The sequence below is a fragment of the Puccinia triticina genome, chromosome 13A, assembly GCF_026914185.1.
Source record: "Puccinia triticina chromosome 13A, complete sequence".
In the NCBI taxonomy this organism is placed as follows: Eukaryota; Fungi; Basidiomycota; class Pucciniomycetes; order Pucciniales; family Pucciniaceae; genus Puccinia; species Puccinia triticina.
Genome location: NC_070570.1, coordinates 4,966,555 through 4,984,401, shown reverse-complemented (window position 1 = coordinate 4,984,401; position 17,847 = coordinate 4,966,555). Strand labels below are relative to the sequence as shown.

General features: G+C 47.0%; 2 protein-coding genes across 2 annotated transcripts; both read right to left on the bottom strand.

Annotated features, from left to right (window-relative positions):
• Nucleotides 1-8,839: 8,839 nt before the first annotated feature.
• On the bottom strand, nt 8,840-11,068 carry PtA15_13A467 (uncharacterized protein; the record flags this gene model as incomplete). The annotated part of the gene is made up of 2 exons (XM_053162667.1): nt 8,840-9,967; nt 10,046-11,068. 2 exons carry the CDS (start codon nt 11,066-11,068, stop codon nt 8,840-8,842), a joined length of 2,151 nt encoding a protein of 716 aa, XP_053026621.1.
• A 3,406-nt stretch (nt 11,069-14,474) lies between these two features.
• Nucleotides 14,475-17,315, bottom strand: PtA15_13A466 (uncharacterized protein; the record flags this gene model as incomplete). The annotated part of the gene is made up of 7 exons (XM_053162666.1): nt 14,475-14,834; nt 14,924-15,092; nt 15,176-15,311; nt 15,379-15,744; nt 15,839-16,520; nt 16,606-16,835; nt 16,922-17,315. The coding sequence occupies 7 exons, from the start codon at nt 17,313-17,315 to the stop codon at nt 14,475-14,477; spliced, it is 2,337 nt and encodes a 778-aa protein (XP_053026620.1).
• Between the last annotated feature and the right edge of the window lie 532 nt (nt 17,316-17,847).

Genomic DNA, 17,847 nt, shown 5'->3' with positions numbered 1-17,847 from the left:
GTGTAGTACACACCCCCACATCCCACTTGATGACCAGACATTGAGAGGGGTGATCATGATGGCTGGCTATTGAGCTTACTCTGATAAATGACCAGCCTACACCTCCACTTGATGGCTGGTAATTGGGTGGAGTGCACATACCACTGGATGGCCGGTGTGGAACTACTTTGAGGTGGGAATAGAGCTTGGAAGAGAGATGGATAGCAACACTAGTACTAATGTAAGCTATGCAAGGGTGCTGGTGAGGCTGCCTTCCTGACTAATGCTGAGGGGATGAGAGTAACACTAAGAAAAAGAATAAAGGTGTGGCTGATTTCTACTTGATCTTAGGGGCTAGTACTATGAGCTTTAACTACTGTTTGACTACTGAAAGTGAGAGGGTTGGGTTTATGATTTATGAAGTGAAAGCAATGGCAATATTTCAATAGCAATAGTGAGTTCTGAGGTGCAATGGGAAATGTTCAATAGAAATGGATTGAGAAGCAATAGTAATGATGTCAACAAGCAATGGTTGATGAGGAATTTCTACTATAATTTCTGCATATTCTTCACTAGTGGGGGGGGAAGACAGTTTGTCAGCCTGCTAGTATATTCAACATACCTTTCACAAGTTAGCTTTGAATTTACTACAGACTGTAATAGTTATCTTTAATTAAAACTATTTTTCACAAACATTTCACATTCATTTTCATTATTAACATATCTCATGCTTGTAGTAGAGTTACTTCATCACTTTCTAATTATAAGCTGTACTTCTTAATTTCTACCCTCCTCAGAAATTCAAGAAGAGACAATATTTCACCAAAAATTACATACCTCTTCATCTTAAGATAAATCACCACATCACTTTCTAAGATTGTCGTTCTCATCAAATCACCATATCACTGTTCAGAACATTGGCCTTGAAATTCTCACATTCATCATCTGTTGGGTGTAAGTTCCATTGGATCAAACCCATCTACGACTAGGAGCATCAGGATGACCGGTATAAATTCTATCGAGTGGACTCAATCCAACCCGGAGCAGCCCACAGCTGACACAGTTTGTCTTATGTTCAGCTGAAAGATGAGCAATCAAGAGAAATTCTAGCTATGGGAAGAAGGACTGTACAAATGGGGAAGATGATGTGAACAAAGTAACACTTGTAATGATGAGCACTACTGAAAGAGGTAAGCACAGATCCAATGATGTAATGTGTACAATAGGCATAGTACACGATGAGCAATGTATGTAAAGGGTTTAATGTGTGGGAATCATTCTGTGAAAGGAATGTACTACAATGATTTAATTAAGTTACTAATGAGGTGAATGTTGTAACTAATGAAGATTGTAAGTTTTCTGTAAATCTTATATCCTTTATAACTATTGAACCATTGAAGATAAAGGGGCACTATGTGTGAGTGACTATAGGTTAAATGAGGCGTAGAATATGAATATGAAATAATAATGAAGTATTTGTGAAGTTTTATGGGTTAATGGGCAATGTAATGATGAAGATATGTAAAGAGAAGATACTAAAAATACTACTTGTGGCTTGGGATGGAGCACCACATCCTCCCCCAACTTATTGTCTGTCCCCAGGCAATGCAACAAAGAAAATTTTGATCCAGAAAGAGTTGAAGAATTTTGAATCCAAAAATCAGTCCAGTGTTCTTCCTCCAAAAGGTGAAATCCAAAGTCCTGTGTAGCAGTCCAAATCCAGAGTCCAGTGTCAAAATCCAATAGAATCCAAGTATTTAAAGGGAAGATACTAAAAATACTACTTGTGGCTTGGGATGGAGCACCACACCGGTCATTGAGTGGGATGTGTACCCCGCTTGATGTGTGATCATTGAGAGGGATGTGTACCACCCATTGAGAGGGGGTGTGTACCCCACTTGATGACCTGTCACTTTCAAAATATAGTGGTGGTACCCGCCTCAAGCACCGCCAGTACCCTTTGGCAGGTGCACATGTCCAAATAGTGACAAATTTGCAGGCAGTACCTGCACCCATTGCGGGTACCCAGGTCCAAATGGCCATCTCTAGTGTGGTTGAAATACTTGCTTAAAATTTGGCCTGCAATTCAAGCAAGAAATTGCACCAAGCAACCTCATAAAAATACTCTAAAGTGCTTAAACTTCTTCCTGGGTTTCCTTATTGTCAAACCCCCTATTGAGCTGTATATATGCATCTCAATTGAAACTTCTGGCCCTTGTCCTTATTATAAGGACTGTAGTGGATGTGGTTTTGGGACCCGCAGGCCCTATTTGGTTGTATATATAGGGCCCATGGTGGAGATGATCTAAGTTATTGTTTGTCAGGCTCTATTAATAAGTAATTTCCCAAAAAATCTGATGAGAAACCTGGCCATGGGAAACCAGAAACATTCAAATGCCCTACAAAAGGCACCGAAGTGGATGATCTAGACCAGTATCTGGAGTATATTTGATTAGAAAAAAAAAGGAAAATTCTTGTGAGAATGCCCAAAATTGTAAAAACCCAAATAGTTTATATGGTCTTGCAAGCGTGTCTGGGCACATACCCGACTCCCACTTGGCCAAGTGCCACTGGGGGTTTGGTATGTACTCAGGGGGCTTGATTGGGCAGGATGAAAAGGAGGCAGGACTTGGCACACAGCCAAGTCCTGCTTGGCCAAGATCAAGCTCTGGGCTGATGGGATCTGTGAGTAGGCATGCAACATGCCGGCAACGGTGAAACTGATACTTTACAAGTATCAGTAATAGTATCATGAGTGTATCATATCAAAATAGATTTATTTTGGATGTATTGGTTATCAGATACAATACATGGTTTTCTAAAACTGTGTATTTGGGTGCCCAATACAATACAATACAACATGTATAAGGGGAAATACATTCTGTATTGTATTGAAATACATGTATTGTTGATGTATCTGATATCAGATACAATACACACTTTTCCAAAACTATTTATTGCCAATACAGATACAAATACATGTATTGTATCAGTTTCACTGTTGATGCCGGTCATCAGACTCCGACCCTTGTCTCTGCCTCAAAAGGCAAGAAAAACCTGCCCTTGAGTAGGGGAGACATTCTCCCTTCTCTAAAACACACATCAGAAATTGACAAGGGAGCTTTTCCTTTTTGATTGTCAGTCTGTAGGCTGGTCATCAGGGAGTAAAGACTGCTTTCTTGGCGGGCACTAGTTGTATTGATCATCAGGAAGGGAGTCTTCAGAAAACCATCAAGAAGGGAAACTTCTCTCTTGATGGCCGGAACAGCTTTTGGTGTGTGTGGCACCCTTGCTTGAAATCGGCCCAGCGGGGGATTTGTCCCCAACCCCGCCAGCTTTGCAATGTGCCAAGCGGGGGTTGGGAGTTTACCAGGCGGTATGGAGCTCCTACGGTGTCAGACCGTAGGCAGCGCTGTGAGGGGATGGTGCTGGGAAGCTGCCCTTGTGGCGTTCCGTTGAATCAAGCGGAAATAAGGGATCAAAGATGATAGTGGAGTTGTGGGGGACTTGTTGAGAAAAGCAAGGGGGATGGATACCCTTGGCGGTTGTTTTGGGGGAGAGAAAGAATCAGGAATGCAGAGCAGAATCTGCAAAAAATTGCGGAGCGGGATAAGCAAGGTTTGAGGATCAGGGAATGCGTGCGGAGTAAGTGGAATCAGCCAGAAATGGGATCAGGATTGCGGAATAAGGCTCAGGAAAACTCCGGAGAGGGATCAAGAATGCTCAGAAAATGATGGTCTTCCCCCTTGGATCAGGATGGAATTGCATGGGGGAAAAAAGTCTCAGTCCCTCCGGACTTTGACTCCGGCGGAGCTTGCTATGCGCCAAACCCTCATGTCTGACGCACGTCCACAACTGCACAACAACAACAACAACACGCTAGATGCTCCGCAACAACAACTAAAGAGATCAACAACAACCGCTAAAGAGATCAACAACAAGAAAAGGAACAAAGTGACAGCTCTGTTTATGAAGCTTAGGGCTAAAAACCGGTCAAAATAAGGGTTTTGGGCCCTAGCACTATAACTGTGCTGATGTAAACACTGGTAATGTAAATTACCAAACTTGTTACGTGGCAAAAATGGCCACTACAAGGGTTTAAACACTCTTTAAAAGAGGAAGGATTAATTATGTAATTAATAATATATAATTACGGACCTACTTCGCGCAGCAGCAAAAAACTCTTCGCGCACAGAATTGACCATCCCCCGACGTCAATCCCGCTGTGCGCGCAAGCGCAGAAATGCTTCGCGCACAGTGACTTCCCCCGAAAGAAGGAGGGGATTTTTCCCGTTTTTTTTTCGGTGGATCAAAAGAGGGGGTCTTAACTGCCCTCTCCAAAAAATATTAGATTTTTTGGAGGTGTCCTTGTCATGTAAAAAAAAAATCATAATATTAATCCAAAAAAAAGGCACCCGCTACCCCGATAGCCCACCCCGGGGACTTCTCACCGCTAGGACTTCAGCGGTCGGGTACCCAGCCCCTCAAAAAGAAAGTTCGAGGGGCAGCAGCTCCGGGCCCGGCTATCCCCCAGCCGCCGTGCCGATGGCCGGCACAGGCCCTCGAGCGGAGTTACACACTCCCCCGATGACCGTCCAGCACCTGTGTGCATGTGGCACAAATTGCTGGTCATCAAGGGGGTGTTCACTCGGACCCGGTCATCGAGGGAAGTATGTACTCCTCTTGATGACCGGCACGGACCCGGTCATCGACAGGAGTGAACACCCCCTGGATGACCGGAACGGACCCGGTCATCGAGAGGAGTACATACTTCCCTTGGTGACCGGGTCCGTTCCGGTACTGGGTCCGTTCCGGTTCACCTCGATCGAGAGGAGTGAACACCCCCTCGATGACCGGGCCCGTTCCGGTCATCGAGGGGAGTGTTCACTCCTCTTGACAACCGGAGCAACCAGGTCACCAAGAGGAGTACGTACTCCTCCAAGAATGCCCGGGACGTTCCGGTCATCGAGAGGAGTACACCCTTGATGACCAATTGCTCCGGTCGTCGAGAGGAGTGAACATTCCCCTCGATGACCGGAACAGGCCCGGTCACCGAGAGGATTACATACTCCCCTTGATCACCCGATTGCTCCGGTCATCAAGAGGAGTGAACACTTCCCTTGATGACCGGAACGGACCCGGTCATTGAGGGAAGTATGTACTCCTCTCAATGACCGGCACGGACCCGGTCATTGAGAGGAGTGAGCACCCACCTCGATGACTGGAACGGACTCGGTCATCAAGGGAAGGATTTATTCCTCTCGATGACCGGAATGTTCCAGTCATCGAGGGAGGAGTATGTATGTACGTACTCCCCTTGAAGGCCCAGTTGCTCCGGTTGTCGAGAGGAGTGAACACTCCCCTCGTGACCGGAATGTCATCGAGGGAAGTTTGTACTCCTGTCGATGACCGGAACAGAGTGGCCATCGAGAGGAGTACATGATCCCCTCAATGGCCGGTAGTCTGTGCTGGCCGGTCATCGGGGAGCGTGTAACTCCGCTCGATGGCCTGTGCTGGCCATCGGCACGGCACGGCGGCTCGGAGTTAGCCGGAGCTGCTGCCCCTCGAACTTTCTTTTTGAGGGGCTGCATACCCGACCGATTGAGTTTTGGCAGGTCAACATTCCCCGGGGTGGGTTATTGGGGCAGGGGGAGCTTATTTTTTGGATTAATATTATAAAAAAAATTACATGATGGAGGACACCTCCAAAAAATCCAAGATTTTTTGGAGGGGGCAAGCAAGACCCCCTCTTTTGATCCATCAAAAAAAAATATGGAAAAACTCCCTCCTTCTTTTGGGAGAAGTCGCTGTGCGCAAAGTATTTTTTGGCTTGCGCGCACAGCGGGCTTGACGTCGGGGGACGGTCCATTCTGTGCGCGAAGAGTTTTTCGCTGCTGCGTGAAGTAGGTCCGTATAATTATTGGGACTTGAAAAATCAACTCCTGAAAATTAATTTTCCAACTCCCAAAAGTCGCAGACGTTGCGGAGACCGCTTCTGGACGTCTCCCGCGGGTCGTCAGGACCCAATTTTGGTCTGGGGCCCATTTGGGAGTCGGAAAATTAATTTCGCAAAAATTGACAAAAAAAAAAAGAAAAAATTTGTATCTTCCCACTGGGAGGCCCAAAGCCCCCCAAATTTTCACAGCGCGCAGAATACACCCTGAAGCTCCCATGCTGAAATTTTGGGCATCACCCCACGCCATAAACGGTGTGTGCTCCTGTGCCTCTAATTTGGCGGATTTCCTACTAAGGAAATCTACCAAACCCTTAGCTACGGCGCCCCAAAGTGAGCTATAATTTCACAGCACAGATTTAAATAACCTCTCTATAAATGGTTAGCTTATGGGTAGTACTCTACTAACAGAAATTAATTTGGAGGGGGTGGCGGCCTCCGCCACAGTTAATAGTAGCTCCGCCACAGTCAACAGTGGCTCTGCCACAGTTAATAGTGCCTCTGGCACAGTTAACAGTGACTCTAGTGCCACAGTTAATAGTGCCTCCGGCACAGTTAACAGTGACTCCGCCACAGTTAATAGTGGCTCCGCCACAGTTAACAGTTGTTAGAATTTAGAACTTTCAGGCATGAGAAATAAAAGGGCTAAGATGAGTATTGATAAAAACTCAAGAATTGGGGCAGTGAGGATGACTCTCTCACCCGATGCGGCTCAGCGGGGCGCGGAGAAAGAATGAGGAGAACCAATGAGTGTAATTTCTTGTTGTAGGCTGGCTTTAAATAGACTAAAAACAAGCGGCCAACAAGTGGTTGGAAAACACTAGAATAATGAAAAACTTTTGATCAAGACAAGTTTCATCTATACTATCTCTGAGACTATGCGTGATAACAAGTATGAAAAAATATTATCTACTACTCACGGTTCAATGACTACATGGTGTAATAAAATCTGTACTAACAAGGATACTGGCAATGCTTTTGAGAATGACATGAAACATTTTTTTAGAGGTGTAAGTAAGAGGAAATGGAAAAATTCCAACAACAGTGCCTCCGCCACAGTTAACAGCGCCTCTGCCACAGTTAACAGCGCCTCTGCCACAGTTAACAGCGCCTCTGCCACAGTTAACAGTGCCTCTGCCACAGTTAACAGCGCCTCCGCCACAGTTAACAGTGCCTCCGCCACAGTTAACAGCGCCTCCGCCACAGTTAACAGTGGCTACGGCTAATAGTGGCGGAGGTGCTCTTAACTGTGCCGGAGGCGCTGTTAACTGTGGCAGAGCCACTATCAAACGTGGCGGAGCCACTATTAACTGTGGCGGAGGCCGCCACCCCCTCCAAATTAATTTCTGTTAGTAGAGTACTGCCCATAAGCTAACCATTTATAGAGAGGTTATTTAAATCTGTGCTGTGAAATTATAGCTCACTTTGGGGCGCCGTAGCTAAGGGTTTGGTAGATTTCCTTAGTAGGAAATCCGCCAAATTAGAGGCACAGTAGCACACACCGTTCATGGCGTGGGGTGATGCCCAAAATTTCAGCATGGGAGCTTCAGGGTGTATTCTGCGCGCTGTCAAAATTTGGGGGGCTTTGGGCCTCCCAGTGAGAAGATACAAATTTTTTCTTTTTTTTTTTTGTCAATTTTTGCAAAATTAATTTTCCGACTCCCATTTGGGATGGCAGAATTAATTTTCCGACTCCCAAATGGGCCAGGACCAAAATTGGGTTCTGAGGACCCGCGGGAGACGTCCAGAAGCGGTCTCCGCGACATCCGTGACATTTGGGAGTCGGAAGATTAATTTCTGGGAGTCAATTTTTCAAGACCCTAATTATTAATTACAGGGAATTAATTTGACGTAAAAAAGTAGGTGGTAAGCGCTTAAACTGATTGGCTTCTTGACAGAGGCGGAGGTCTTACGGCAACTACTTATAAGGATAAAGCTTTAAATATGCTAATAAGGGATTTCTGATGATTTAAAGGGTTTAATCTAGTGAATTTTTGTGTGCTGAGGGTGGTTTAAAAGGAAAAGGGGCTACAATAGTAGCAGGGAGAATTTTCACGGCAAACTTACAGTTTATTGGGCGGTTAAATGTCTGGGGGATCTTTTCCTGAGGGACAAATAGACCTTTATTTATAGAGGGGACTTCAGTGGGCGCAACCACTAAGTCCATTTCTCCCTATGGGAGTATCCTGAGGTGTGGACGTGAACAAGGCTTGGCTGTGGGCAATTTATTTGTATTATAATAGACTAATTTCCCTGACTCTGTCACATGACATGTTTATAACCAATTGTCATATGAAAGAGCTTCAGCAGAAGACTACATAATGTTTTCACGGTGTATTTTTACACAAGTAATATTACTCTTTTATGTACTATAGTTTAATTTCATGTACTTTGTTTATTTTACTAATTTTTTGTATGTAATCCTTTTTTGGGCGCTTTTGAATCTGGGGCCAATTCTTAATTATACAATTAGTACATGAAGGAATAGGAATAAGGGGTTACTTTAAGTGGGTGACCTCCCTTAATTTATGATGAGGAATCTGAATCTGCAATAATAATTTACTAATTTATTATTATTTACTAAGTTGTTGCAGTCTTTTGGATACTTGATGTATCTCTAAGGCTGACACAAAGGGTGGGAAAGGATAGTAGAGAAAGGAAAGCCGTTGGACAGGAGACAATGAGAGTAAAGAGAAACAGTGAAGGAAAGAGAAAGAAAAGAATGTAGGCTGTAGCTTGGAAATTCAAGAGGCGGAAGCAGAAACCATGAATATCCTACTCTGGGGTTTGGGATCGGCCACGCGCGCTTGGCCTTTTTTTGGCCGAACTTTGGCATGTGCCCAAACTGGCTTGCAAGACCATATAAAGATTAAATCAAGCACATGGTCTCTAAAAACTAATGAACCATCAAGAGGAACCTAATGCTTGAGATTTAGGTGCAGATGTCCGCGAGGTGAAGGCAATAGATTTTCTTCTATAATTTTTCCGAGGTTGTGATTTCTTGATGACCATTCCATATTTCTCAGCCTGGAGGATTTCGACGAATTTATGATGAAACCAACGATTTATTCTTTGGGGCAAAAAAGGAGAAGGATTGGGGAGATGTGCAACTTGGTCTTGAGGGACACTTTCAGGACCGATGGGGACACCGAACTGCCGATCAAAACTGATGAGCTCGTCCATTTTTAAGCTAGGAATCGGAGACCCGCGAAGGTCGGCTGCATAGTCAAAGTGAACCCTTGCGAAGAGAGTTTTGAGGTTTGGCTTGAGTTCTCGCGGCATTCTACGCATGTAGAGGCATGGTGCATGGGGTGCCACTCCGTTGGATAGCTTTATGATTGTAGTCCAGCTATTCTTGTCGAACAGGTCACTCGTTGGTACCTTCTTGACTGCCGCAGCATCGGGGGTGATTGGATCTGCTTGTGCCGCCATGGCATCCAGGACCGACTTCCGCATTAAACGCTCTGACTCCGACTCGACCTCCGAATTTCTATTCACCAAACCGAGCTCTTTAACCATCTGTCCTCTCACGTGGTGTATTCCCGATTCCCGCGGGCCAATTAATACTGATTTGGTCTCTACTCTTCCGTCCGATAATATCTTTATAATTTTGCTTGTCGCTTGTCGGAAACGGGACGAGTCTGGGAGTCCGGCGGATGAGTCCCTAAATAGTTCGGGGATTGTTGTTTCACAGATGAAATTGGAGATCCACAGAAACTTCTTCAAGACTTCATCGGTCGACCGTTTCCTAGTTGCACTTGGCCTTACAATCTCCCTTTCCTCGTGCCACAGGTTGCGCCACACCACAAGGATCCTTCCCCAGATCTCGATACTCAGCGGTTTCATCAGTAATCTATACGCGAACGGTATCAAGATATGATGGGATTCATGTAATTTTTCCAACTCAAACTGACTGGGAATGTTCAACAGTGCTAGTTTGAAGTGAATCGCCATGAAATACGCAGCAAGGTTAGCTTGTTCGCTCTCCATTGGCCGCTTCCACTCGAGAGTTTGCTTTGACAGTTGGTTCCAAAACTTACAGATTTCGTCGCAAGAGAGGGGGGGTCAAAACATGACCACATTTCTCAAGATCAGATCAATCATTCGACTTACTGTGACTGTCTTTTCAGAATCGCTGGGAGGCGCCCTTTCAACTGCTAAATTCATAGGCGCGCCAGCTATTTCTAGATTCCGAGAATCCGAGGTCCAGGGCCAAAAGCTGCGGCTTCCATCGGAGGGTGGCCACCATCTATCTGCGGCGAAGAGATTTTCAATACACAGATCATTGAATGATCCGGTGTACTTCAGACGTTTGCGATCATGGTCTGCCTCAGAAACTATATCTCGAAATCGTTTCTGGCTGTCTGTTCCTTCCTCAGGGGCGACGGTGTTGATAGATCCGGGGGTCGGAACATGGCCTGCCTCAGCGAGACTTTGGACAGATGGTCTTGTTTCTTCTTGTTCAACCCTCGTTTTTGACGTTGCAGGAGAGCCCGGTGGAGGGTTGAACGCCGTCATTTTCGAATCACGGGGAGGCGTTTCAGCTATCAAATCCATAGGCGCGCCGGTTTGGAGATCCTTCCCAGACGTCTGGCTTGGTCCTTGGTGGTTAACTAAATTCAGCCTGGCTGTGTCGCGTCGAGTTGTCAAGCTCGGTAAGCTGGGGTTTTCGCGGTTGCTTGCTCCTGGACTGTTTTGAAGATGGCCTTGCTCGGCGGGAGTGTTCCATACTCGTTCGCGAAGATCTTTTGCTCCCCCAGGAGCGAGAGGAAACAGTGACAGAATCTCTTCACGGCTTGACTGCTGTTCATTGTTGGCGGAGAGATCTGGAAGATACTTGTTTGCACGATGTTCGCCAAGGGTGGTTGATGGTCCTGTACTAGCGTCTGGAAAATGGCCTTCATATCGATTCCGGTCGTCCTTTGTTCCCCCAGCAGAAATGGGAAACAGTGGCAGAGGCTCGGCCATTGAAAAGTGTTCCTGCTCATGGCTCTCTGTTCCCGAGAGTGGTATGAAGTCAAAGGTACTGCCGGCCCGGTCGATAAGTGGTAATCGGATTGCTGGAGGCAAGTCGTTACACGTGACTTGATCAAAATCCCAAACGGACATCAGAAGCAAAGCCCAACGCCGATTCATTCTTGATGGTTCTACTAGAGTACTTTTTGGGCTGGATTTCCTTCAACGGGAGGAGGATGACACTAGGGCCAAGGAACGTGAATATATATATATGTTTCCGGAAGATTTTAGCGGAGTTGCATGCACCGCTGAATACTACTTGGTACCCCGAGTTTCAAGTCTGAATACATGCTGGAATTTGGTTCATGTTCTCTCGGGAAGCTTGGCAGATGGAAGGTGTTTTGGAAACAAATGGGGAACTTCCCGTCGCAATCTGAGCCACGTCGCCAAACCTAACTTTAGGGGGGAAGCCCTCCCGCAGGGACCCTCCGAATTCGCTCCCCCGAGTAGGGAATTAGCTAAGTTACACCCGGGGAGTCCCTCCAAGGGGAAATCACTTGGAGTCCACGAGGACTGTAGCCGTGCGCGGACCAGCGGCTTTCGGTCCAGGGAAACATGGGGTCACCACCGGGAGGATCACGCGGCCACCCCTTGATCATCCCGTGGATTCCACGGCAGCTTTCGGCTCCGCGTGGAATCCCCGTGGACTCCCAGTGATCCCGACGTGAAGGTCGAGCCCACGGGTGGATCACGGCTCCTTCAACCGTGGACTCGCCGAGAAATCGCCGTGATACCCACGGGCGGGTCGAGCCCACGAGAGGCCATCCTGAGCTGATGACGTGTACACCACGTGCCTCGAACCACCAACGGTGGTCCTGTGGTTCGGGGAGGTAACCCGGGGGGGGAGGGGCGGAGCGGATCAAATCCGCGGGTAATATTGCATAATGTGGTACCACCAGGGTACCACATTTTGCATTACATAATCAGACAGTCATATCCCCTGCAAAAAAGATTTTACAATTTTATGATTTATGCATGCATAAAATTATGCAAACCAACTTTGAACACCATAATTGCATATCTCAAGTGGCTGTTGAAGTAAAAACATAAAAAAAAAAGATATTGATGGAGAAAAATTAAAATAAACAAAGAGAGAAATGAGAGCAACAGCCAGGAAGTGGGTGTTACTTCTGCAGCTTGACAATGGTGGAGTTGCTGTACAGCATCAGGCTTTGGGTGGCCTGTTGGGGAAAACACAAAGCACACAGGGCTGGTCAGCGCGCTGAGCGGCACAAAGAGGGAGCAAGTGAGCATACTCCAAGGAGGAGGTACTGGGAGAGCACGAGCTTGTAGCTATGCGCGGAAAAAGGCGCGGGTCAGGGAAGATGTCAGCACAGGGAGAGAGAGGGCTTGTGCGGGAGGATGAGCGAGAGGCGGTAGCTGTAGTTGCGCGGATCAATGTGCAGGTCGCTGGCGTAGAGTGTCTTGAGCACGAGGTGGCTGAGGGCAGCTTCCAAGGCCTGGGGGGCGGCGGCTTTGAGGCCGAGGGAGAGCGCAACGGTCTGCACGGACAGTCCTCTCAGCCCTTAGCAAGCTGCTGGGGGCACTCACAGGTCAGCTTGAGGATGATGTTGGCCTGCTGCCCTGGACGCAAGACGGCACCGTTCGCCGGCAACTCAATTGTTATTTGCTTCCCGCACGCTTGCTGGATCCAGCTGAGGCCCAGGAGGAGGGGCGAGGGGGCGGCCATGGTGGGTGTGTGTGGATTGGGTTGGGAAGAAAGGTGTGTGGGGTTGATGATGTGAAGGTGAGCCTCCGGGAGCCGTGAGGAAGTGGGACTGAAGGGTCAGAGGGCGGGGTGGCGGGCCGGGGATTGCCTCCCTTGGGAGCCGTTGAGTGTCCTCAAAACACACACGAGCCAGCGGATATAACTGAAATAACCCTAACACTGGCAACGTGATGGCATCCGTGGGTTACTTGCTGTTGAGAACAACAAGGAACCCACAGGGACGTTTCCACTGGGATCCCAGAGGCGGCCGTGGAATTGTTGTGATTTTCCCCAGTGGAATGACAAGGAAATCACCAGTTATGGTATTCAAAATTGCATATGCCACTGTTTACATAAAATCATAAAGCCCATTTTGGCTGGGAGATGTCAGCGTGCATAAAACTTAAAGTGACATCTCCCAGCCAAAATTGCAGTTTATGATTTTATGTAAAAAAATCTTATGCAATTTTGAATACCATAAGTCGTCTCCACCCATTTTCCATGGGAGGGTGGAGACAACGGGGGGAGTAGTGAATTTGACGTGGGTTTCACGTGTCCAGTGATCCCGTCTTCTCCAGAAACTGGCGGGCCAGGAAGCACCCCGGCGTGTAGGTTGAGCCTGACTTAACTAAGCCTCCTGGGACTGGGGGTGCGGAGCACCCCGATGCGAAACATCTCCCATTCCCAATGGGATTGGAGGTTGCACTTTGCGCCAGCCCAGGCTGTACCAGGGCCCTCCAAAGAAAGGGACTTGTGGTAAGTCAGGGTCAAGCAATGCTGACATGAATAGTAGCTGTGTGGAGTAGTGGAGGTCACCGCTTGGCTCTTGCTCGGTGCCAATTGCTTAAAGAGCCAAGTGGTCCAGGACACATGTTGTACCTGTAATTTTGTGGTGTTCCTTTTGGTCTGCTTAATGTTAAACCACTAATTGTTGTGGTATGGTGTTACATTTCATCATTGGCATACTTGTATGTTATATGCTTGTAGTGTGTTTTCTCTCTTCTCTCAAAGACTCCTTCCTGTGGTGGTGGTAATCCCTCTTTTTCTCACTCTCTTTTGCTTCTCTATCACTGGCATCCCAGGTATGTTAGGTCAGGTTTTCTTTTTTTCCCTTTTTTCTCTCATTGTTTCAATTTCATTTCTTTGATGGCCAAAATTCAAACTCTCTTTTGCTTCTCTATCACTGGCATCCCAGTAAGAAATATTGTTCTTTCCTTTTCTCAGTCTCTGAATATGTCAGATTGTCCGCATATACATACTAAAGTAATCAATGCTCTTAGTTCCTTAAAGTTGTTATGCACCAGCCATCAAGCCTAAGGGGAGTGCAGCCCTTCTTGGGTGTGCGCGGGGGAATTTGGTGTGCAAAAAGGCCCATTTTAAACTCTTGACTATTGATCTACTTTACATATTTGCACGACTTGGCTTCTGTAAAAAGTTTTAATACATTATAGATCTATTGAACAATTAGAAAGCAGACTATCTATGTAGATAAATATGAAGGAGGAGAGGAGAAACAATGATGCAGATGATGTCATGATAGACAATTGTACAGGAAATTAACCCACCTGTGGACAAGGTCAGGGGCCGATGGCCTTGAAGCCTATGAGCAGAGTGATACAACATACAGACGTCTACACATACTGATAGGGAGAAGAAGATATTGAAATGAATGCAATGATCATGAGGGATGTTACAAAATGATTAGTAGTAGATGGGTCTAAGTAAGCTTGCAGATGCATGCGTGGAAGACTTATTATTGACAGTTGTACTAATACCGGAGAGATTTCTAAAATTAAAGATAAGGAAGAATTCTATGTATTATTTTTGGAAAGCCAGCTCGACAGCAATCTGATGCAGGCGATTTTTCCAATCATCGACCTCCGCCAACCGATTCTTCAACTCGTCGACTTCTTTCTCGACCGTCCCGAGTTTCTCCGCCTCCGAGCCGATCTTGCTCACCTCCCACCCATTCTGTCCGTCGGAGGTGGAGATGCCCAACTTCAATAGATAGTCGTGGTACTTCAGTAAGGACGGCTTGTGGCTGATCGTAATCAGGGTGATCCCTAGCTCCTTCGCGTGTTGGTACATCAAACCCTCGACATCCGTCGACACCGCGGAGGTGCATTCATCCATCACCCCAAACCTTGGTGAATGATAAAACAATCTGGCAATAGCAACCTGAATAATGTTTGGAGATAATGGTTTTCATCCACTTTTTTTTATGTCACAAAGTTAAGCAAAAGGTGGATCGAGAAAACAAAACTTACCCTTTGTTTCTCACCCCCACTCAAGACATCTTTCCATTCTTTGACAGTATCGAAGCCTCCTTCTCGGGCAGGAATGTATCCCAAATGAGCCTGCTCCAAGATCCTCATCAACTCCTCATCGGTGCCACCCATGGCTTCGAATTCCGGGAAGCTGTGGGGATAGATCACTCTATTTGAACGAAATGTGATATGGCACGTAAGCATATCTTCGCAATTTTTGGATGGATGCAAAGAGAACGGGGGAAACTTAACTGATCACGCAAGCTTCCCAAACTTAAGTATGGTCTCTGTGGGAGGTACATGATTTGGTCGGCACGAGGTTTCTTGATCACGCCTTCAAAACACGGCCAAAGGCCTGCCAAGATCCTGGCAATCGCGGTTTTGCCCACTAGAGTTTTCGTATGTAGAAGATTAGTCAGAGCAGACACGCTCAAGCCGAAGGGGAGTCGACTTACCTCCGTTCGGACCGGTGATCAAGCAATGTTCGCCCCTTCTAATTTTGACGGACAAGTCGTCCACCAGGAGCTCACCATCCCTGCCTGGGATCAAACTCGGGACGACGATAGGCACGTGGGAGAATTCGACGACGTCTTCCTCTCCCTCGATGATTTGACTGCTGAAATTTCCCATGTCGAATCGGCAGTTGCCTGCTTCGGTTTGGATGGACTGGAATCGATTCTGGTTGAGATCGTGTAAGGTAGCTAAAAGGGTGTACACTTGTGACGTGTAGCCTGCTAGTTCAGCCAGATCCTTGCCTGACGTCATCATCCGACCTCCCGCATCTGCAAGAGAGAGCATTAATCGTCTGTTGGCAATGTAAGCTACACGACGGGCGGGATGATAAAAATATCATCAACACGGTTGTCAGACTTGGAAAAACACTTCTGATCCGGTGGGGAAATGGGGAGGGCATACATTCGGTGCGCTTGGCGACTGAAGAATGAACGGTGGAGCTCTCGAGAGCGGCGATCGGAGCGCGGGATGGCTGGCTCGCTTGGTTTGGGAAGAAGACTGGGATACTGACGAGCATATACCCGACGGCACTCCAAGCATACTTGATTACTAGGTCCTCAGCCATACTGTAAGCGATCCTGATCTTGAAGATCGAGTTGACGTGTCTGATCAAGCGGAGGTAGGTTCGGTTGAGAATATCTTTCTCTAAGCGGGAGCCATTGTAGAACGAAATCTCTTCAGAATTCGTGATCAACCGTGCATGGGTCAATCTGAAATCGCCCTCCAGTTTGGTTTCGACGGCACTCAGTTTGCCAAAGGCCGGCGTGATTTGTCTCAAGATCCATCCGGTGATCAAGTAGTTGATGATTAAGCCCATCGAGCCCACTTTGCCAATGCTCTTACCAAGTTGGTAGTTGAAGAGGATCAGATCCAGTGCCGGTTTAGATATGTTAGAGTAGAGTGATGATAACGAATCGCAGAACTTGGCTATATCCGCTGTAAGAAATTGATCTGCTGCGGTGATTCTCGAGTCAAGGTTGGTTAACTTGTAGAAGTTTTGGTTCGACGAGAGATACAAGTCGTGTGCGTATCTCGTCAAGCGCGTTCGAAATGAGAGGGCCAATTTAGATTGCAGAAATCGTATCTGATTCAAAAACGGAAATCAAACATTTTTCTTCAGTTTGATTGTAATATATCATTTGAATGAGTAGTAAGGGGAGGAGTCTAACCATCGAATTGGTGTAAGTGCTCGGAATGGCGAGTAAGTACCAGTAGAGAAGGCCTTTTGCAAATCCTTTGAGATCAGCAGAGACTAGATCTCTGACGATGATCCCATCCAACCTTGCCACAAGAAACGAGAGATAGGTTCTCATTAAGAGGAAGAAGGTGTGTACTAGAACCATGAAGACTTCTTTGGAAGTTGATCGGGGAATGATGATCATGAACAAGCATTTCAATTCTGATGAAAGCAGGCATATCAGCAACAGCCTGAACAGGAGAAAAAAAATAACACCCAAAGAGAGCAATTATAATGCGAGTACTGACGTCTGAAAAATTCGCGGTTGACGCCGACTGATTTTTTGCCGTTGGTTCGAATGGAGGTTTTAGGCGGGATGAAGTGTTTCGCATGTAACTTGATCGTCGACTGGGCGGTGGGTCTGAGGACGATTTTCCTGAGTTTGCCGCGATGAGGGATCAACAATTCGCGTTGGCCGTCGCTCCGGAACTTGAACATCTCCCGTTGGGCGATCTCATACTGGGGGGTCGTCAGATAGGCCGGCGTCTGTGGGGGTGCAGGATGGCTGTGCTTCTTGTCCGGGCTGATGAACGAGCTGATCGCCTGTCTGTATCGGTAGATCGAGATGATGGGGATGGCCAGGCTGGCATAGGCGGCCAGACCATAATTGTGCGAAGAAGTCGAGGGAATGCTCGAGGGCATCTTTGTTGTGGAGAGAGAACCGAGGAAGTTTGTGGCGTCATTCGGGCCATCCTCGGCCATTGCCACCAATCTCACTCGACCTGTCACAACTCACCCACCCAGCCTCAACCTGTCACAGGAAGCGCTCCACAAAACTTGAGGTTTCACCAAGAATGCCTCGCCCTCAATGTGTGGGTTTTCCCTGACATCCCATGTGACATCTGATAGGGTCCGGCAAAACTTGGTCATATGTCACAAGAATCCAAATTATATTGCGCAGTACATTGGTGCCAAAGGAGAGCCCATTTTGAAGTGTTTGTAAACATTTTTTTCAACTTGGTATCAAGCCCGTCTGGGCACACACCCATGAACTCCCGCTTGGCCGAGTGCCATGGTGGGTGTGTCAAGGGGGCTTGATTGGGGAGGTTGGGCGGCAGGCGGACCTTGGCACATAACCAAGTCCCGCTTGGCCGAGATCAAGCGCTGGGCCGATATGATCCACGACTCGGCACACACGCCGTGGATTTCATCAAAATAAAGTCGCCAAGGAGAG